Here is a 23749-nt window from a genome sequence, read left to right on the forward strand (position 1 = left end):
CAAATTATATGCCGGTGAAGACAGAAACTCTAAACCGCACAAAATAATGCTAAATATAAGTCAATGAGAAACGGTACAGATGAGATAACCCGAGACTGAAAAAAGTTAGACACGCTATGAACTTGTAGGTATTTATGTTTAGTATAGTATGTACAATATTTATGTTTCTAAAGATAAAGGTAAGTCCAGTATTCATTTCTGAACGTAGTGAATGAGCTGTTAGGAGCTCATTTTAGTAAGCCTCTGCATTATGTGGTAGGGTGACCAGTTCCTTTGCATGACGCCTTATCTTCCTTAGTATTTTCAACTAGGTACTCATTTACAGCTAAGTAGATTGGGAGTTGTCGGGAATTGAACCCGGGACTCTCTGTATGACAGTCAAGTGTCCTAACCACTCGGCTGTGGAGAAATCATGTAATATTATAGGACACATATTGCACATTTTATATGTGTCACATATGTATACAATGTGGTGCCATGATATGATACATTGTGACACTGTATCAGATTCTATGATAGTGATACTGTATAAATTATAGATACAATACCGCCGAATCAGCTATTAATATCTTTGTAAATAAAAACAAAACCATCTTGCCAGAGCAATCAAATAAATCTGTAAATATGAACATACTGTATGTAACAATAGAGATACTGATTAATTGCTCCACTTTCATATATTGATAATAAATTCTCAGAAGAAGATTGTTAACAAACCATAAAATACGCTTTGTAATTATGCAAAAAAGTTTGATTGAATGTGATAGTAGAAGAGATATCACGTGATGATAACAATTATAGAATATTATACATCTCGTCAATAAATTATTCACGAAGGCAATCAGCGTCTTCTTGGTATCGCTAAAAATTAATAATGAACTTTATGTAATGATAGGGCGTGGTGAATGTATGCTGTTTTGATGTTATCGGAAAGGGAAATTGCTGGTTTTTTTTGTAGAGTGCGTTGATGTTTATGTAAAGAGGTGAATGTGTTGATGTTTGTAAAGGAGGGCGAGTACTTTGATGTTTATGTAAAGAGGTGAATGTGTTGATGTTTGTAAAAGGGGCGAGTGCGTTGATGTTTATGTAAAGGGGTGAATGTGTTGATGTTTGTAAAAGGGGCGAGTGCGTTGATGTTTATGTAAAGGGGTGAATGTGTTGATGTCTGTAAAAGGGGGCACATGTGTTGAAATTTATGTAAAAAGAGTGACTACATTGATGTTTGTAAAGGGGGGTAAGTGTGTCAATGTTTACGTAAAAGAGCCCATCTAAATGGGTTGTGTTATGTTATAGGAGAGTGTTAATTTTAAAGAGGACTGAATTGATGTTATGTACATTATGTCATAACTTATAGTTATAAATTACAAAATATGCCATTGTTTACTACAAAGATCTGAAGAACTAGATAAGGAAAAACAATTTTCCTCATCAAGATAATAGCTCCTTTTCCCAGGTCAGTCCAAAACATTGGCGTCGTCGTAGTAAAACACATATTTTATTAATGTAGTACAGTGACAAGCTAGCCTTCAGTATCGCATAATGATTATGTTTGACAGTACGGAACTACTTTTGTACCAGGCGTGGCTTGCTAGAAGGCTTCATAGTTCACATAATGCAGTATATTATTATTAACTCATGAATAAAACATGACTTCCATAACTACATTGGCAAATATGGAATCTGTTTATTTTAAGTCTACCTTGCTTATTGAACTTAGCAAATAAGGTTGAATGTCTATAATTATATTTTTTGTGGAAGTGAATATATATATTAAGAACAATGCTATCTTTCTACAAATTAGTTACTGAATGTTATCTGTTTTCTATTAAGTTTGTGGAATTTTCTGTTATAATTGTTACCAATATAATCCTCATCATTTGCCCTAATAAAGTTAAAAGTCGATAGATGAAAATATACAACATACAAAGTTAAACGTTTTAGTGCGTTTTTGGTTGTGGCAGATGGATGGAAGCCTAAGACAAAATAAATATCTAAATATTTCAGATTGTTAGATATTATGGAAATAAAATTTGTTGAATATTCTAAAAAGGATGAAAGCTAATATCAACTAAAGGTTGAGGAATAAATTATATATAAATATACAACAAGCTGGTGGTTATTAGTGTGGTTAATTGACAATTGAGGGGGCATGACCAATATTGAGTTAAAAAGTCAACATCATGGAAAGGCTAATCAAAGTCTAAAACCAGTCAAATTTGAGGAATGCACGTTTATCATATTGGCTCTGGGTATGGCTTTGCAAATCTTGAATTAGATATCCGCAGCCACCTACCCAGTCTACGTGTAGATCTGTGCAATGTATTCCAAAATGATCCTATGTGAAGTAAAACTCTCTGAAAACCAGAAATTCTCCCAATGCCAGACTTGACAAAATTCATTTTTACCATTAAAAACTGGAAAACCAGACATATTTGCTCAGCCCAAAGGTATTGGGAGAAGACTATCTGTTTCCAAATTAGACTAATTTTACACAAAAAGGCTAACAAAATTGTCTACTTAAATAAGGTGTGAGTTTCGGCCACTCCTTGGCAATAACTAAAAGTGTACAATAAATAAAATTACGAGAAATCTTGATTCTAAAATGCTTCATCTCCGTTGTGCATATTTTTTTTAATATCTTTGTTTAAAAAAATCTAATACAGCTATATAATACTGTGAGATATTGTAAGTAAGCACATTTTCTTTCAATAAATTGTTATAAATTATGAGTTTTTCTGATAATTTTTAATAATAAATATCAACTAGTAATAAATGCGTTGGTTAGTTCCATATGTTGCCTCCACCCACACAACAAAGCCAAGGACAATCTTTATTACATCCATTATTGATAAATGTGTGTTGACGTTTAATAACTTATAAATCTAAATATCGATACTATAACAAACCAAATATTTTTAATATATTAAATTAATTCAATATTTTAATAAACTACTATATAAAAATGGAATAAAATATAAACGAAATCAGCTGTGATACAGTAATATATTTGTTGACATTTAAAAACTTTAATTCAAATATTTTATACTGTAGTTTCACATCAAACCAATGTCATTTTATTTTTAAAGTTAAAATGTAGACAAAATTAGTTGTGAAAGATTCACGAAGTGTATTATATAATTGGTAAAGATTTAATTAAAATATTGATTCCAAAAGTGGTATTATTTTAAAGGAAGAAAACCAGACAACCAAAAATAAAACTCTTTAAATTATTTTAAATTTTAATTAACTAAACTATTCTCTACTGAAGTTACTAGATAATAACTTTTGTAATTGTGAATTCTAAATATAATATCCTTTATATCAAAATAAACAGGTTAAAGAGTTTAAAACATTTAGTTAATACTGCAGTAAAATAATGATCATGCTACTAGATAATAAATTTTGTAATTGTAAATTCAAAATCCTTGATATCAAAATATTGAAGGGGGCTTTAAAGACCATCTGTGGCCTGTTTCTTTTGTCAAGTCAACATCCCTACAGCCATGTCCTACCGTCCAACAACAATATCAACTAATTCAACAATATGGTAATTCTACTGTAGTGGGTGTGTGATATTTGGAGTGCCAACGCATCTGTGACAATGTAAGCATATGGACAGTGTGCAATTGATAGCGTGCTGACGTGGGAAGATCATTTATCAATAGGCGTAGTAAAACGTAAATGAAAACAAACGCTCAAGTTTGTTATATAATGATGAGGGGTGCCATCAGATAATGTAATCTTATGCATCCGTTTGTAAACATAGAATATACTGCTTACCATCTAAAATAGATATAATATTGACACTATAAACAAAATATAGAATAGAATATTTATTTATAATGTCAATATTTAAGTAATATACTTTACTATAGTTGATGTATTTCAAATCATAAAATAATTTTTTTATTCATATTTAAAAACAAATTATTACAAATTCAAAATATTTAGCTATTATAGTGTATTCATTATTTCCTTAAAAGCAGAAATGAAACACATTTAAACAGTGTTCTCAAAATAACAGTTTACAATCACAAAATATACTGGAGCACCATTTAAGTGGTAATTATCACTGACATCATTGAGTTTTCACTCAGGACCTCAAAGGAACGAAATCATAATGCAATATTGTTTAAAGTTTTGCATGGCAAATAAAATTAGGTTTGTGATACACTATGTGTTTAAAAAAAAATGTAGTAAGTAAGGTTTAGAATATGTTTCGGTTATTACAGTATGCTACAACCGCCTTCTTGAAAACATCGCTTTTTTGTCAAACTAGCTTGAAAGTGTAGACAGAGATAAATAAAATAAATATTTAAAATGGCATCTGGTACTATAAGTATAAATCCACAAGTATAGTATTCATTACTATTATAACTGAACTTTAATCTGTTTTAAAAGGTATATTTCCGCTTTTAAAAATTGGAACAATGACATTGAACTTATAAACGAGGTCAATCTAAAAGACTTCCTATGGGGAATATTCTAATAATGGACTTAATTAAACTGGCTGACCAGGCAATGTTAAGCCGTTGATAGCCTGATGGGCAGTGCTTGACCGCTAGAGTACAGAATAAGTCGATGAATGGCTATGGGGTTGTAAATTGACCGTGATAAAGAATATTGAAAAAAAAAATCAATTATAACAATAACAGTTAGTAGTGAGAGCAAATGTAAGAAAAACAAAGAATTTATTAATTCACCGATTGCTTCTTCCAGTTTATAAAATTGTATTCATTAAAAATTTATTTAAATTCACAGACATAGAAAAACTATCAAGTGTAATACTGGAAATTAATTTATAAAAGGTGCTGTGTTTTAACCGAGATTCGAACCCGGAATTTTCTACTTAATTGCAATTAGTCATTAGACCACTACATGCACCATGGTTTTTGATATTTTACACTCTGTATTTGCTCTAGTGCCAACTAGTCTTCTTGGATAAGGACTTAAAACTGGAAGTCCAGTGTACAGACCTGGCACGTGCACTATATAAAGAACCCAGTACATCTTTCGGAAGAGTAGGGGGTCACCCCAGTGTACTGGTTCATTCAGCCCCTGTCTTTGACAGACGAATGGGCACCATTTGGTGGTAACACGCAACACGAAGTCCACACATTTCAGCTCAGTAGGCTGCAAGTCGCAGGTTATTTCCCCATTTACACGCTAGATCGAGTGGAGTTGTAGTTGGCTACGATCCTAGGCTAAAATCCTGTCAGATGTCCAATAACACAAAACAACTCCACTTGCCAAAGACTTGTAATAACACTTACTATGTAGAGATTCTGTGTATCTTGAGTGAAAAGGACGGTGAATGAACTCTCTTATGGCAATCCTTGGCAATTACGTAATTGAGAATAAAAATATAAATAACAATTGATATCCATTCCAATATTATATTGTACAATACTAGTATTTCATTTAATATAGTAAATGTATCTATATTAAATAATTCCATCAGACAAAATGTTATTCATATAAATTGCATATTGTTTAATTACTATATTTGTTGTTAAATGTTTATTTTTTATTCATGCATTCATTTTCAAGGTAATTTGGTATTATTACATATTTTTATGACGACGCTGATAGATGGTTACAGTAGTCTACAGTATACTTTGGTTATTAAGTAGTTTTGTTAATGCTCCTTAAGGTTAAATTTGTATAATTACAGTTGATCTTTTATCACGTTATAAAGTTCATTGTAAATAGACCAGAAAATGAACAAGAAAAACATATTGTATCGATTAATTGGAAGTATACATTCGTAAAAGCTTTTTTTTTTGTTTGGTCAAAATTTTAATAAAATAGACTAGTATAACTGCATTAAGACCAACAAACCCTTTTAACTGATGTGCTGTTTTCAAACTAGACACCCGCAATAGAAATGATGGTAAATAGGCTTAACTAGCTCTAAAAACTGTTGCCCCTTTTGTCGGAAAACAATTCTGACTAGGACTCCTGACTGTAATATTATATAATATCACAGTTTTAAATGTATTGGGAAGGTTTTAAACTACATTTGCTAAGTAACAAAATGTACTTGAAATACAAAATCTATTTAATCAACATACTGTTACTGTATAATATTTCTAAAATCATCAGGTGTTTTTTTTTGTTTCTTGTGTCTCTCAGAATCTATGAAGGTCAATAAGATAATAGAAGGACAAATAATTTTGTTAAAGATGTCATATAATTCTTGATAGTAGAATTATTACACAGGTGTTTTGATGCAAGTTTATTTGTTGTTTACTGTACATTCTGTAATATTACTGTTGATCAGAGTAAATGACTGAGTGGCCATGAACTAGTTTTCATAACTCTCTCTGTTTTTGCTGAATAACGGCAACAACAATGTCTTCGCTAAATTATATTGTAATTTTTAAACACTGCACAATTTTTGCTTTGGTAAAAAAGCTTTGTAGTGGAACTGTAGGTTGGTGGTTAACATGCTTGCCTTCCAATTCCAAGGTCCAAGGTTTAATCCTGACCTACAGTAGTGCCAGGGTGGTAACTCACGACTATTTCAACTTCACTCCCGAAGCCTCAAACGATATTATATAAGCACGATAAATTATAAAATAGCTTATCCATCTTGTAATTGGCGAGTTACTCGCTGTTTGATACGTATGAAATAAAAAATAAATAAAAGCTCAACCTGTTGCGGTTTTATGGCTATAGGTCATGGCACCCTGTCCTAACCGCTAGGTCACATCTTCTTAAACCTATCAGAACCCCTTCTTTCAGACACTGCTTTTCAGGGGACACTTTTCCATGAAACGAACATCAGGTAATTTTAATATGGCCAACCCCTTTTATTAGGAGAAACCTCTATTAAAGGGACACTTTGTTGGGTCACAATGGTGTTCTACTATTAGTATTATCACTGAAGGTATTAAAATTAAAAACCCAACAAGGACAATACAGTGTAATTGGTCAGATGTTTGCACTACTTTGACGTATACATCTGTAAATGCTGACGGTAGGTAAATAATAATAATAATAATAATTGCGTTGGTGGTAAATTCAAACAGAAAGTAATCGCCTGGTACCCTTAATAATGTGGAGGACAATTTGACATAATTACTGTAAGGATGTCTAAACTGCACAACAAAAAATATTTACTTATTTATTTATAATTAATAGTTTACCGTGGTAACTCAATCAGCCCACTTCTTGGAATCAGAATATCCATCCAACTTGAATTAGTTTTCTTTACATATCGATAATGCTGGTATTGTATGAAGTTTGAAACAGTAGAGGTCTCACTTCATCTATCAACCGAATCTATCCATTAATTGCAGATAGTAGAACTGATAATTAGTAATACAATTGAGTACAAATTAGATAAAACATAATAAGCCTATATGCACATTCAGAAAACCAGATTACCAGAGTGGTTGAGATTTATAGTGCAGGGTGTGTATAGGCATCAAAAGGCTTTTGAGCACATGTTAAGAACAGTGCATTATTATAAAATTATCAATTTAATATAAATAATAATGAAATATTGGACAAAAAATGTTACATTTTTTAATCCACTATGACCTTCATGGCGATAATGGAACTGCAAATATTTGACCTTATCATCATCTTAAACGCTAATCATTGTTAGACATTGCGCGTCTCACTACTCTATACGTTTTTTAGCAAGCATGTGTATAGGTCTGCATGTGAAAAGTTCTGTTTCAAGTTTTTGATGTTTGCCATCCATGTTGTTTTCGGTCTTTCGCTGAGCCTCTTCGAGTGTGACCTTAGCTGGTGTGTTTTCGTTTAATCTGTGCATATGACCATACCAAGTTCAATTCAGTACATCAGCCTTCCTTTCTTTACATCCTTTACATCCTCAATCTCTCCTGTTCTTTTGTACAAATCTTTGTTTTTTCTTCATTTTCCCTGCCATCTTATACCTATTATTATTCTCTTAATTTTTTTGAAAGATGATTGAATTCATGCTGTAGTGATACTGTCATTGTCCACAGTTCACTATTATACATTAATGACCTTATCACCCGGTCATTATCATAATGTGAACTGAGGAATGTCTTTAGGGTGCATAGCACATTCATCAACTATAACGTTACTATGACATTCGATGTGCGTAATAGCATAAATTTGTCATTAATAATTCAAAATCAAACAGCAATTTCATTAGCAAAGAGCCAAAAATAGCTCTAACCATGTTTCATTAAATATATAGAAATAGATTAAACAATGTTTGATATTCTGTATGCTAACGGTACAGTTCAAAGTCAGTCCAAGGTCTAGGCCAAAGCCTGATCCACACAAGACAAGACTCTGAGAATGTCAAATATTCTAGAATTAATTAATTCATGGTAGAACACAATACTAATAAAATAAATTCTCACAAGTCATTTACTTCAAAAATGCTGGTGCAATGCACTTTTCATATATAGTGTATACAATTTGTTTTCACACGGATAGCTTTTTGCAAATTAAAATCTTAAATGAGAAACTGTGTGCGTTGTCCTCTTAGTGTACTTGTCCTCTTTGGCGAGTTTTTTTTTAGGTAAAGGGTAAAGTTACTGTGTAGTGCAATCATCACATGCTATTGACCTTTTAAATATGTTTTCACTTTCACAAAAAAAACGCACATATTTTTAATCATGGAGTATTTAAAATTAAGATAATTTCCTACTATGTTATTAGCAGACTTTTTTAGGTTGTTCTCTCTTTAAAACTGTACAACAAGTAGTAGCAAGCGAAAGTAACGCACTGCGTCTGAAGACGACTTAAAGCGCCATCAAACCAGGGTATTGTGAATTACTGTACTTTTCCGCTTCTACAAGCCTTAGACATTTCACTAATCACATCAGATTTAAGACGGCTTTCTGTCTTCCTATGACTAGACTTAAGTTAATGCATTTCCTAAAAGATATATGTCAAATAGTGGTAGAAAAACTAACTTTAAAGATCTCTTCTGTTGTTTTGTGTGCTTACACTACAGACATACTTTAATGTTATATAACACACCAGAAGTTAATAACTTGCCATTTGATTGGTTAATTTCATGTCATGTGTCATTTAGTACAAGTTCTATTGCACTGTAACAAAAGTTCTATTCAACTGTTCTATTTATAAAATAGAAGCTTTTCGTACAAATGCGCCATGAGTGAGAGGCTGGCGACTACTGAACATTTGAAAACCAACCTATAGTGTGTCTATAAATTGCGTTTTCAGTGGAAAAAATCAGAGCACCGGCTCTTTGAATGGCGTAGCCTCATGCCTAACCTGTGACATTGATTCCAGAGGTTTAAGTAAATAAAGTTTGCTTTAGAACACTGTTGTTGGTATATTATAAAACAAACTAGATTTTGACGCAACATGCATGACATTAAAATATCTGCCATTCTACGATTATTGCAAATAATGAATTTTTACTATAAAATTTACTTTTTAATTAATTTACAATTAACAAAGTTGGAGTGGCCTCAGTGTATGCCTGGGTATGGAAATCCCAAGTTGTACAATCCCCTCTCCGCATTGGTAGAATGCAGTTGAAAGGGTGATCAATAAAGCTGGTACTGCTGCAGAAGAATGTCCACTAAACTGCCTCATGGGACTTCACTTGAGTAACTAAACCCTTCTAGGTACTATCCTGGATATTTAATGGCTGATCTTAATATACTTGGGATATTGCAGGATTTAAATAACTGCAAATCAGGGCACACTACACAAACTAATGGGCATTTAATAGACCAACAGGATTAGACATAAACTTGACCTAACACAAGGCTATACAAAGCCATGACCCATATTCACAGCTGACAATTTCAAGCAACCCATCATAAATCAGCCTCATGAATATTCATGAATCCACCCACTTTGCTGGAACTTTTTTTTTCAAATAGATTCAATCTAATATTCAACAATTATTGATTTATTCATTTTGGAAATTGAAAGTAATCAAAAAGCTTCAGAACAAGAAATTTACCTAGTTATGACTTAAATATCTTTAAAGGTCATGCTATTTTTTTTTCCTTTACTGAAAATTCAATATTTAAAGAAATAAAGAAAAGATGTTCAAGAAATGGTAAAAGGAGGAGGAAGACAAAAAAAATGATGGCAAGATAAGATCACCAAATCACATGATAGATGAAAATGGAAGTTGCTGGAGAAGGGATTTACCTATGAATGAACTAATGATAATAATAGGTAGATGGAGAGATGTTGGTTTGTGGGGAGGCTCCCACTTGAGGAGAAAGGCTATTGTCGGTTTATCCAGGTAAGCTAGGCACGAAATAGACTGGAAATTGAGAAGTGATGATAATAGCTATGGACAGATCAGATCACCAAATACATGGCAACCTGGGCGTGAATGCGTGAATGGCATGAAGAAGAGAAGAGAATGGAAATTGTTGGAGAAGGGCTTCACCTAACTATCGATGAACAAAACCTGATGATGATAATTAGGTAGATGGAATCACTACACAACTTGATATTGATGATGATTATATAACATAAGCCTATAATAAAGTGTATACAAGCAATATGCCAAGTCACTTTACTTGAGATATAAAAAACTATTCAGAAAATTGACCTCTTATCTTATTAATTAGTTTAGTCTGCTGTCCCAGATGATCAGTAGTGGTACACGTACCTGGTAAAAAATTCAGATAGCAATATCGAAAAGTGAAATAAAATCGCTCATTTTTTATCCTAATTGTCATCACACTTTAGGGAACGGGACAGCATTTAAAAATTCATTTAATAGGTGATCAGGATCTAGTAAAGAGCAACGTACAAGTTGCTCTCGCTTTTACTAATTGTTTTTATCGTAATTCTCATCAGCGTATTGGGAATATATTGTGGAAGTATGGGATGGAACAGAATTTAAATCGCATTAATATAATCAGGTCATAGAACACTAGTTTGTACTACTGTATTTGTTTCTTTACCGTATCATAAGTAAATGATTAAAATAAAAAACTCTTCAAACTGCTTTCAATTATTATCATTTCTAAATGTCGACACCTTCAAACTACTTTGACAAAAAAGTGTGATGTGCCCAAACATGGTAGTGATGTGCCCATATATAGACATGATGATGTCATATCACTACTATATTTGATAGTAATTTGATAGTGTAGACAGAGCTTCAGACTCAAAATTTGCTGTTATATTCTAATATTCTACTAATATTGAACATGTGAAAATGAAATTCAAATTACACCAAATCATTATTAATATAATATTAATATAATTTTACTACTGAATTTTATTACTGAAACTGTCAAAAATCATATACTGTAAGAAACATTAGGAAATGTCTTAAGGTGTAGAAATTGATGTGTGACCTAAAAATGACAAACTGTCAACAATTAACGCCGCCTTTTGAACCTTTCTTTGCAACTGTGTCAAGATCAGTACATTACTCATGTCGAATCACTGGCAAATTATACAAATATTATCATATTTTAAATAGATTTTAAGTCTCTTAAAAGGTGTTGAAGACGGTAATGGCAAAGGTTGTCAGTTTAAATCCTAGGGAATGTGAATCAAAGACTTAGTGTAGTTAGCCATAGGATGTAATAAATGACTTGCCTGCCATAACACATTTTTATTTTAATTCTTATAAATAAAGATTTATAAATCGAATCAAACACTGCTCAATGTAATAAAATCTTTATATCTATAAATAACATGGCTATTTCAAGTGCAAAAAAAAGACCTAAATTTATATAGCAAAGTCCATGCAAAAATTATTCACCTGAAGTAATTACATTGTAAAATCACACAGTACATTATTAGAGTAAAAAAATATAGATACTGCAGTAACTGCAGTAGAACAATTTTGTTTATTTGATTTTATTTATTTTGATTTTCCACTAAAAAATTGTCATTGATTTTTTTACAACCTGACATATAGAATTTATTACACTAAAGCAGAGTTCATGGGACTATACCATTTGTGGAGAAGGGTGTTCAATTTCAATGAAAATTTATAGTTATATCTCGCTCCTCGAGGAGAAAGGGCTATTGTTGGTTTATCCAGGTAAGCAAGACCACGAAAGACTATTGCATCTCTTGTATTAAGATCAGATATTATACCATAATACTGTACGCTGTAATCCGGATTTCATTCATTCAACAGGAGATTTTAAATGATTTTTTAAACAATTTTTAATAGAGCGTGAAAAAGTGATCTCGTATGATGCATCTTGAATTAAAGCACCTGGACTATTTTCTTCATGGTTGGGGCAACATTCAACATGAGATAACATTTTCAATGAAACTACTACATTTGCAAATTAGTATCAGGTAGTATACACCTGTACATCAAAGGAATACAGGAACCACTTAGCTACTGCCTCAAGCCTAACTCCATAATGTTGTAGCTAATTAGAGCATTACCATTTTGAACTTGGAGAAAGATCAAGCATGATCTAATAAGATGTTACGAAGGAAATGAGGTTAACAACATTCATACGCTAAAAAAACCCCCAATGAATTTTGGCGGTGAACAATGAACGATTTTTCCTCAGGAGAAAACATTTTTCACAATGGGCTTTACTCGCATCATACACAACATTCAATTCTTTTGACCACCTTGAGTTGGTGAATCAATACCTTGGTTAGTAAGTAGTACAACCTACTGTAAATATTAAGGACATGACTCACAACTCCATGTCCTCAGCCAGGGAGTTTATTAGGGTTCAAATGAAGTCTCTTTCCCCCTCAAGTGCCCTTTCAAATCAGCGACCAGCAGTTCTAGTAAATAGCTTAGTTCATGACAACCTTTTGGTATAACTATCTATCTATTTAGAAGGCAAATTTCCTGGCTACACAGGCTTGAACTCCCTCACACATAAAACATTCTATGCAATATTGAAACAAAAATCAATCACAAAATATGACACCAGACTTTACGGTCAAAGATAAGTATGATCGGTCAATAATTGGCTAAAGTATGTCAAGTGAAAAGACTAATTACAAGATTAACCAGGATTAATGTAATACTCATAATGACGGCAAAGGATGTTTTGCGTAAAAAGCCTAGCAACGGCATTTATCACAACATACAGCCGAACCACAAAACTGTTCAAAAGAATTAAACAATTACCTACAAATTTTCAAAACAACAAAGTGGTTGTTAGTCGAGCTGAGATAGAGAAGCGAAATTGAAAGTTTGGTATGTTTAATTGGATGACGGGAAGAACGAATGGAATGAAGAGTTTCAGTTGTGGCTACCGAATCAAGCGCGGCCAGCATGTGTGCGTTGATCTGCCTGCGAATGACGTCAGAGCTTTAGCCGAGTAGCAACCTAGGGATCACGATGATAACTGGGTCATTTTGCCTATGGGCTGAGCAAACACTGTTTGTAGGTCATTTCCCGGCGCTCTCTAATCAGTTTATGACTTATGGATTATAAAAAACGAGTTTAGTATAGAAGCACAATCAACTACTGTAAGTAAAACCTAGATTCAAATTAATTATCAATCAAACTTCTTGGGGATTAATTAAATCAATATTCTACACTATAATAATAATACTGTACTGACTATCCCATAAAAGGGGTTTATGATTTGAAAAGGACTTATTACCAACCCACAAACCCCCACCCCCTGATGACCATATTTGGTTTCAAGCATGGTCCATTATGAACGAAAATCAATATAAAAGTAGAGGTTAAATGGGATGGGTATATAACCAAATAATATTGTTTATACAGCCATATTCAATTTGACATATTCAATAGCGAGATAAAAATTGAAATATTTTGTCCAGAATCCTCAACAAACATGATTTAAAAACCAAAAAAATTTATTATAAAAATTAATAAATTTTTTTAAATAATAATAAAATATTCTTTTCAAGGATTGATAATTCTAGGTAAACATTTTGTTCACAGTAAAAAAAATGCACACAAGACGCTCTACATAAACAACGTATAAAAGTTGTTGAGAGTGAAGTGTTTTGTTTGTCATGAAAGGAGTTGAACCCAGACCCCTGGGATAAAGTTGTAGACGGGTTTGGCACGCTAATCATGTCAAACTTGAAATTCTATACATACTGAAGTATTAGCAATTAGTACTGTAGTCAATTTGAAACCTTTCTTTTTCTAGTATTAAAGTCATATCTCATTGGGAATGGGATGGGATGTATTTAAATGTTAGTGCTTATTTTTTGTATACTGTAGTATACTGTATTAATAACAACCTTATCTAAAATATGACAAATTTAAATTTATGGTTAAAAAAATAGGTTACTAAAAAAAAATGTATGCACATTGTAACAACTGTTTGTAAATTAGAGTTTACATGTCGTGACATAACATTTAAATTTAACTCAGATGAGACATGCGAAAATAAGAAAAGATAGTACCATCAAATGGCACTGTGTAAAAGGTATTTTATGGACCTCTTGGCAACCCCACCCAACATGCATGCGAGTACTAATGGGATTTCGCGTATAAAGATTTCTGTGCATGGATTTAGATTTTATAGTAGAATACAAAAAAACCACATCTGCAACCAAAAAAATGTTTTCACACTATGCAACATAAAACTACGTCCATGAGAATGTCCGGTATACAAACACTAACATTAACAATAAATTAAATTAATAAACAAACCCATCAGTAAAAGTATTACATTTGATATTTAGTCAGAGATTTGTTTAAACAACGATACATCAGGAGTTAATTTTTAAATAAATTAATTTACTTACATTTGTACAGTATGTGGCTGCTTCCGAAATTTCCAACATTTCTCTGCAAAAACGAAACATTTATGTTCAAGTTTTAAAATGAAACCTCTCATAAAACAGACGCTAATAATTATTTTCACGACAGCTACAGGGTTTTAGATTATGTTCCGCAAAAAAAAAACTATTTACCGTACTGACACAGGCAGCTGGTTGAACCTACCCTGCCCATTAGGCATTCTGGGATATATATAAGCCAACTTGAATATAAGCCCACTCTGGGCTAGAATTTATATTTTTTAGTTCATTATTTTGTATAATTTTTCAACTCGACTCTCTCTTGTTAAATACAAAAGACGATTTTTCAACTCATAAAATATTTTCACCATTCAACACATAAACATATTATTTGTCTACTAATATTATTAAATATTATTAATAAAATCAATTATTATACTGTATGATTACTTACAAACATAATACAAAAAAGGAAAAAACATATTATACGGATTTTACATGACAGCATAGCAACACGCTTCTTTATGTAAAAATTATGTTTTTTAAGCTGAATTAATTTTACAGTATTAATGTTTGTAATCACCAACAAAATGTAGTTTAAGCGCACGCTGAACTGACAGGTAATTAACATAATGTACGTCTTATCTGACAAGAACATAAAACAACCTTAACACAACCCTGTTGTCTATGCAAACTTAACTACGAACACAATATTAAAGTGCTAATATGCGCTGAGGTGAGTTATAGGTCAAAACATCTCGCGGGATCAATACTCCATCATTAATCTGTCCAAGAAGATAACGTAACGTGCCCTGACGGCCAAAAGAAACCTTTGCATTAATCGACGCACTCTGCATTGCTTGAGGGAAAAGATGCCGATGGAAAGCGGAAGATCGACTTCCTAAAGAAAATGGAAGTAAATTGAAATAATGCTTATTATTTTCTTGTTTAAATATTTCACTTCTCTTCTTCGAACAAAAAAAAAATATTTTACCGTATTAGGGTTACTGCTAATGGTGCTAATTTAGTGAAAACTATTTATTAAAAAAGCAACAAAAAAATGTGTTTTTTTTTATAAATTTGGTATGGAATAATCACATCTTATATAGAATCTTATTATATTGATTGATTAATTGATGTTTGGTTTATTATTTCAGTTATCTGCTTAGTCAATAGCCAATAGATAACCAGCATAAGTTTGTATACTACAAACATGATGAAATAACTATGTGTATTACTTTTGGTATTACGAAAAGCTAAAGATATAAATTAATTGAAAATTATAATATTAAAATAATAATAAAAACAAATATATCGTATCTATACATTAGAAACCTCTATTAAGGGAGACCTTTAGGACCAAAGAAAGTGTCCCCTGAATAGATGTACTGTATGTCCAAAAGAAGAGGTTGTACTGTATTATGCCAAGATTATACTAGCATGACTTTTGGGATAAAGAATACATTTTTTAATGAATATTTACTACAGATTTTCTAGCACAAAATGCTGTATAATCTGCAATTATCACCAAAAAATGTACTTTTTTGCTTTAAAAAAAATTGTACTATAATTTATTATCAAATTAATATGAAATCCTTCAAATAATTATCCAATCATGACATAATTAAAATGGGTAGGTTTATACAAAAATAGTCTTTACAAATAACTAGACTATAAATTATACTCAGGTTTATTGACAAATAAGTAAACTATAGAGGGGGTAGTATCAGTTTTTTAATGCATCAGGTCCTGATTGGCAGTTGTATAACAGCCTGTATGCGGGTTTGTGACGGGTGTGTACTCACATCCAGGAGGCCTGTATGCGGGTTTGTGACGGGTGTTTACTCACATCCATCCCAAATTACACATTATAATTATACATTTTTTAGTACTGTATAGTGAATGTCTTTTTCCAAAAAATGAGGCATAAATTGACATTTTACTTTTGGGGTAAAAAGTACATTTTTGTGAATATTTAGATTTGCTGTATGATTAAATTTAAAATATGCAAATTCACAAAAAAAATGTTTATTATAACTTTAAAAATATAAATTTGAAATATGCAAATTCACAAAAAAAAATGTTTATTATAACTTTTAAAAAATAAATTGTACTGTACAAGTTATAAAATTATTTAAATAAGTCTCTAATCATGAAAAATAATTTGGGTAGGTTTAGAAAACATCTAAAAGAGTCTTTTCAAATATTCCCAGGTGTAAGAAAAAAGTAGTGAACTATAGAGGGGGATATATCAGTATTTTAATCAGAGCCATATATATAAAGAGTTACGACATTGAAGATTAGAAGCCATTTTTGTGTCAAAGAATTCGCACGCTGAGGGTGCGCGCGTCTATTTTGTATAGCGTTTTCCTGTAGTTTTATCTATGAAATAACGCTTATATTCCGTTTTTATTTTAGTAATTAATTTTATTAATGGTATTAATTTGGTAACATATATATATTGTGTCTATAACAACAAAAGAATAAATGCTAGGGCCTACATGCAAGTCAGGATACATCAAAGCATGAACCAATACAAAAAACACACAAATTCACCCCTCTTTTTATACAGTATATGGCTCTCTGTGTGTTTTTGACACAAACTTTCAAAGACTCGTTCATCATTTCGTTTGTAATAATTTGCTTTTATTATTTTAATATTGTTCATACCCTATTCAATATATTAACAAATATATCCACGACACTTTATTATTTTATTTAGTCATCAAAGCATGCATTATGAATTAAAAATATTACATAATTGTTATAATAGGACGTAGTTATGGGATGTTTCGTTCCAAAATCAATCAATCGAACTTTATAATGTACTAGCGAACGCGCGCGCAATATTCTTTGTCGCAAGTACTTCTGTACGCTGTGCACAACGATATTTCACCGTAAAATGTGCAATTACATTTTTTTAAATATAAGAAAAAGTTTAAAGTATTTTCTTGCTTCTATACTTTACATGCATTAACGGAGACAAGTTTGACACAAATTGATCTGCATATCACGTGACTATAATCCAATGTCGTAACTCTTTATATATATGGCTCTGATTTTAATGCATCAGGATACTTTTAATGAATTGAGACTGTATAGAAAATATAGCACACAAAACTGGGGTACGCACCCAATCCAAATTATAAATTTTTCAGAATAGTGAATGTCTTTTAATCAAGTGTTACTTAGACATTGATGTTTTACCTGGCAAAATTGCTTATCATTCAACTCGAATATTTACATGTTCTAAAGTTACCAGTATCTTATTGGCCACGAGAGACATTTTTTTTTAAAGGGGAATCCTCATGCTCTCGTTCAGTGAAAACATGTAGCAGGAGAGGAAACTAGCTAAGCATGTGACATGTTATCAGAATCGACGATTTTACTGGACATAAAAAAAATCATATGAATTTTGCGAGAGTATATTTGTTTGTGAATATTTATAGATTTCATAGCAAAATGCTGCTTTATAATTATGCAAAATCTTATAAATGTATTAAGTTCATAGCATATTAGTAAACATAAATTACTACAATTAGTTATCCCTCCTGAATTCTGAATAAAAATAGGTACAAAAAAAACACAGAGAATTTTTAATTCATAAACATATTTATTCACTACGGAATGGTATATTTAATAACAAATAGGTATATGATAAAAAAATAAAATAATTATTTTGAAATATAAAAATGCTTAACTATGGGAAATAACCTCACTAGGCCTAGCCTAGAGGCTAGGCCTAGTAGTAATAGCCTAGCCTAGGCCTAGCAACATGTTATACATCATAAATATGTGTTTTTTTTAGCAGTTGATTGAGACTTTCTTTTATTGATTTTTAAAAAATAACATTAATAATATTACTTATTTTTTATTTATTTTTTATAGGAATGTGTATCTGCCTTTAGAATTTATAACTATATTCAGCCTTTATAGTTTACCTCAGGGCTCTTGCTATGACGCCTTCTTCCTGTCTTCCAGTAGGGGCGTTGATGGTGGTGGTTGCCGAGCCGAGAAGTAATTCCAAGAACAGCCAAGTTGGCAGACGATAAGATGAGAGGCTTACTTTTGGCTGCTGCATTCTCCGAGAAGCATGCCGATAAAAACTTAGTCAAACATCTTAAATAAAACTTAAAATAACATTTAAACAGCATTACGATGTTCCCTGGTCTATTAAGATGATAATATTCACCGAATAAATACTTGCTGTTTCACTTATTTATTATATATTAATCAAATAAACTCTTTGTTAAAAGGCAAAAATCAAAACAAATGCACGTGTTGAGAAAAGAAAAAGACAACAAACTAAACAGGAAAAAGAAAAACCGCTCTCAGGAACATAAGTGTTCTTCCAGTTTTAATATTAATAAAATGATTCTGATTAATAATAAATATTCCAAATAATATATTGATTATTTATCTAATTTATTAATACTTTTTATATAGATTTTAGTATTGTATTTTTAACTGGTATAATGATTTTCAGCACATTTTTCATATAAAATGTAAATCTATGGGTGGAGGCCTGTTAGTGACGTCATCGACCCAAGATGACGTAAACATTGACCTGGGAATCACATCGTGGAGAATTTTGTAAACATGGAGAGCTTTCTGCATTTGTTAACTTTTATTTTACTGTTAATGTTACCATTACAAATTAATTGTCAGACTTGTGAAAATGGAGATGAAGATTGTGATCCAAACACTACTGAGGATAAATATAGTGAAAGTGAGTGGGTTAAAGTAAAGTTTAAGGGTAAAATAATTTACCGGCGTAAGGACACGTCACAATAACATTAATAATTCAGGACCCAACGCTATGTGATGCGACCAATGAAGAAAGAAAAGTCGTTTTGTCCCTATTTCCGTCTAAGTGCACACATAAAGTTTGTTTTAAATTGCGTCATCGCGCATTAGCGCCAGATACTAGGCTATATTATATAGTATATATAATTGATATGAGGCCTAGGGCTAGGTCTAATAATACAGAAATTAAACAAACAAAGAGTTTAATATTTAAATAAAACAAAGACTTTCCTGCTTTGTTATTTTAAGATCTGCTTTTTTCATTTTTTACAGATGCTCGTTGGAAACCGTATATAGAAGCAATTGCAAGTGCAGTTGAAAGCTACGAGCCTTGCAATCAAGATGACTGTACATGCCATTTAGGGTAAGGATGGTAGGGAACAGTTACCAGCCTAAATCAACATTTAAATAGCTTTCCACCCAGCCTTATTTTACCAAACATCGACCCCTAAAAACCTCCATAAACGTTTTGGCCTTGTACCTCTAACTTCTTTTTTTCTGTATTATTTTCCAACAGTGTTCTTGAAAATGACATGAAGGTTTGGGAAGAAAAGGGTGGCATCACCAATAAAGATTTTGAAGAGGCGAAAGCTTTTGGCACCCACTACCAAATCATCAACCACAAGATGTACCGCGAGGATAAATGCATGTTTCCTGCAAGGTATGTGAACTCTAACCTCTGACCCTAACTTCCAAATTCTATTGCATCATAGTCTCAAAATTCTACATAGTAATGATGATAATGATTAAATATCTTGGTGTCAAATGTTTTTGAAGTATAAAGCCAACATTACGATGTCCATTTATTATCAGGTGCAGCGGAGTCGAGCATTTTATTCTAAAAATCATCAAAAAGCTTCCGGACATGGAGTTTATCCTAAACCCACGAGATTGGCCTCAGAGTTCTAAGTATGGAAAAGCCAAACCTGTCCTTTCATTTAGTAAAGTAAGTACGGTAAAACAAATAAATCTGGCCTAACATCAAAATAATCCAGACACTACAAATGAACACAATCAAGCCTGGTACATGGCCTTAAAATAAATTGGGTGTCTGCAACAGCCTCAACATTTCCAGCAACAAGAATCTAAAATCAACAGTAAAAATTAGAAACTCATGCACAATCACTAGTTCAATTAAAATGACTTCATTTGAAATTGTATTATGAACTGTTATGTATGGCACACAGGTTAACGACCAACATTCGGACATAATGTATCCAGCATGGACATTCTGGGAAGGTGGTCCAGCAGTGTGGCCGATATTTCCAACCGGATTAGGAAGATGGGATTTGTTGCGTGAATCTCTGGACAAGTATGTGTTTATAATCTGTGTTAATTATACAAAAGAAAATAACTAATAAATTTGTATGATAAACAGTATGACCTCTTACTTATAGGTCAAGTATTTGAACTACAGTAGAACCTTTGTTAATGGAGCTCAACAAAGTTCCCTCTTTAATAGGGTGTTCTCTGAACAGTGATTGGTCATTGTTAAAATCCTTGTGTCCCAAAAGATGATTTCTATTGCAACTTTACTTAGGAGTCTTGTACATATGAATTTACTTTTTTTCTTTTATCATTCTAGAGAAGCTAAGAGACTGCCATGGGATAAGAAAGAGACCAAAGCATTCTTCAGGGGCTCCAGGTGAGAACAGAATGAAGTACAAAAGAAATTATTACATTGATATACAAATAATGAACAAAAATGAGTAAATTGTCAATGTTGGTCACATTGCCTTATAAGGAGGTTTGAACTGTTTGTTTACAATAGTCCTAACTGATGACACTTATTATTTATCATTGCAGAACAAGTGCTGAGCGTGACCCTCTAGTTAGGTTGTCGCAGAAGGAACCAGAGCTTGTAGACGCTCTCTACACCAAGAACCAAGCTTGGAAATCAGATGCTGTATGTAAATTTGGAATCTGAATAACTAATGTTATTCAATATTACTATACACTAAATGTCATGTGATAATATACAAATAATTAATGTTTATGAGTGTACAAATAATGGCATGAGGTGAATGATGAAAGGTTTATTTAAATGAGACATTTAAAATTTGTATTTTCATCGCAATACCAATCATAACATTCACTCTTTGCGGCGGGAGTACAAAATAGGCAATAGTATAAAAAAATATTTTCCGTACTCGAAAAAAGTACTATTAAATGACCGTTCAATAGTGCACGCCATGTGACCCACAATCGTCCAATCAAATGACAGGAATTTATTTAGGTGTTATATAATAATGTATAGCAAGCATAGTCTAAAAACCAATAATTTGATAAATAATCTGTGCCTCAATTGTTTTTTCAGGACACTTTACATTTACCACCAGCCAAAGAAGTAACGTTAGAAGAACATTGTAAATATAAGTACGTAGTCACAATCGCTATTGATGACGTCACTACCATCACAAATACCACTCCTATTATTACCAGATGTCGCCCAGACACCTTCCCTATCACCATTGTTAACTGAATCAATCAACGCGATAATGCCAACACATTGTTCGTCTTTTACTGCCATCAAAGATTAACTTTCTCTATTTTCCCCCCAAGGTACCTTTTCAACTTCCGCGGTGTAGCTGCTAGTTTCCGGTTTAAACATCTGTTTCTGTGCGGTTCTCTCGTCTTTCATGTCGGCAACGAGTGGTTGGAGTTTTTCTATCCAGCGGTAAAACCATGGGTACATTACATACCCGTCAAACAGGATCTATCAGACGCAAGGTATAAATATGTTAACTATAGACCTAACTAATGCATAGTAATTGAAAACAAAATGCATCTCTTTGGTTCTGTCCCATCACATGGTGTACCACAAACCTGACTCTACCTATTTGGTTTTTGATTCAACTTATTATTTTATATTCCAGGGAGCTAATTGAATTTGCTAAAGCTAACGACGAAGTTGTCCAAGAAATTACTCAAAGGTAAAAAAGATTTATATATTTTAAAGATAATTTATTTATTTAAGGATATATTTTTGAATGATGTAATGTTGCCAGATACTGTAAATAAGATATAAGAAATGAAAACATTTCAAGACGTCAATAACCAACAGATAGGACATAAAACCGTTGGCCCTGTGTACATACAATGTACTTGGTACACAATTCAAAAAGTAGTTAAAGACAAATAATACATGTAACCAAATTGTAATAATCTCTCAACAGGGGACGAGACTTCATATGGGACCATCTACGTATGGAGGATGTACAATGCTATTGGCTGAAACTACTCAAAGCATATGCAAAACAAGCACAGTGGAAACCAAAAAAGGTCAAAGGTTACAAGCAAATAACTCCAAAAGAATAAACATTCAAAATGTTCACTAAAAAACGTCAATAAAATCCTAATTTTCGAATAGTATTTCATTATTTGTCTATTTTTAAGGTGGCACACATTCGATAACGACACGGGCACTGACTTGGTTGATTTTCTCTCACACCATAGTATGGCAGTTTTAAATACTGTAAATGATATTTTTTATAGACAAACCCAGAAAGTAACTTCATTCATTTTTAGTAATTTTAAAAACTTAAGCTACTGAATGTCTCCACTATCAAACTTTATGTGACAAAAAATGTGATGTACCCATTATGAACATGATGGACATATCACTACTTTTTTGGGCATATCACGCTTTTTTTTATTCAAACTAGTTTGATAGTGTAGACAGAGCTTTAATCAATCTTTCTACATGTGTTCATAACTATTATCATAATGTACAAGTAAAAGAAAATGATATGCATTGCTATTCTTAACATTAAAGTGTAGAGTTCCCATGGTTGAACATCAGTTCCAAATAGTGGGTTACAGTTCTTACTTAAATCTTTGTCTTAATCGAGCAATTATGGTAGACTAATACTGTATTCTATTTATCTAATGTTAAAAAAATACATTCCAGTTTTGTAAAGAACTTAGTTTTATATTGTTTCTTCTAAAGCGAATGCACATTTTTAATTAAGTTATTTGTATATCAGGACCCAGTTTTGTAATAAAGTAAGTTTTCCACACTAACTATTTTGTGTAAATTCTTATACGCCTTGAAATACTATATTAAGATAGTGTACATATCCACTCATTCAAGTTTGGTGATAAATAAGCTCTAAATAGCTACATGCCGACATTTTGTTTGTATGTGTCTCCTCTAACAACTTGGGCTAGGACAGCACAGAAAAGAATGACAAAAGCTTCAGAAGGGCTAAATCCAACAGGGGATGATGGAGCCAGGGTAAGGCAAGTCTTCTTCAAT

The 23749-nt window shown here is 32.1% G+C and overlaps 2 protein-coding genes across 4 annotated transcripts in view; one reads left to right on the forward strand and one right to left on the reverse strand.

The window, feature by feature from the left end:
* The window catches only part of LOC144856341 (uncharacterized), a 125942-nt gene extending 106982 nt beyond the window's left edge, over nt 1-18960 (reverse strand). For all 3 annotated transcript variants that reach the window (XM_078714325.1, XM_078714324.1, XM_078714323.1), the window contains exons 1-2: nt 18627-18960; nt 14692-14734 (exon numbers count right to left, since the gene is read on the reverse strand). In XM_078714325.1, the coding sequence (XP_078570451.1) occupies nt 14692-14734; nt 18627-18839 (256 nt within the window). In that variant the 5' untranslated portion in view covers nt 18840-18960. The remainder of the gene's footprint in view (nt 1-14691; nt 14735-18626) is intronic.
* A 102-nt stretch (nt 18961-19062) lies between these two features.
* Nucleotides 19063-23508, forward strand: LOC144855263 (protein O-glucosyltransferase 1-like). Its single transcript, XM_078713066.1, has 11 exons — nt 19063-19414; nt 19765-19855; nt 20009-20152; nt 20305-20437; nt 20679-20803; nt 21077-21136; nt 21298-21397; nt 21809-21867; nt 22054-22221; nt 22368-22424; nt 22668-23508. The coding sequence occupies exons 1-11, from the start codon at nt 19285-19287 to the stop codon at nt 22807-22809; spliced, it is 1209 nt and encodes a 402-aa protein (XP_078569192.1). The 5' UTR covers nt 19063-19284; the 3' UTR covers nt 22810-23508.
* The last annotated feature ends 241 nt before the right edge of the window (nt 23509-23749 follow it).

This window comes from Antedon bifida, chromosome 11 (assembly GCF_963402885.1).
Source record: "Antedon bifida chromosome 11, ecAntBifi1.1, whole genome shotgun sequence".
NCBI classification, from domain to species: Eukaryota; Metazoa; Echinodermata; class Crinoidea; order Comatulida; family Antedonidae; genus Antedon; species Antedon bifida.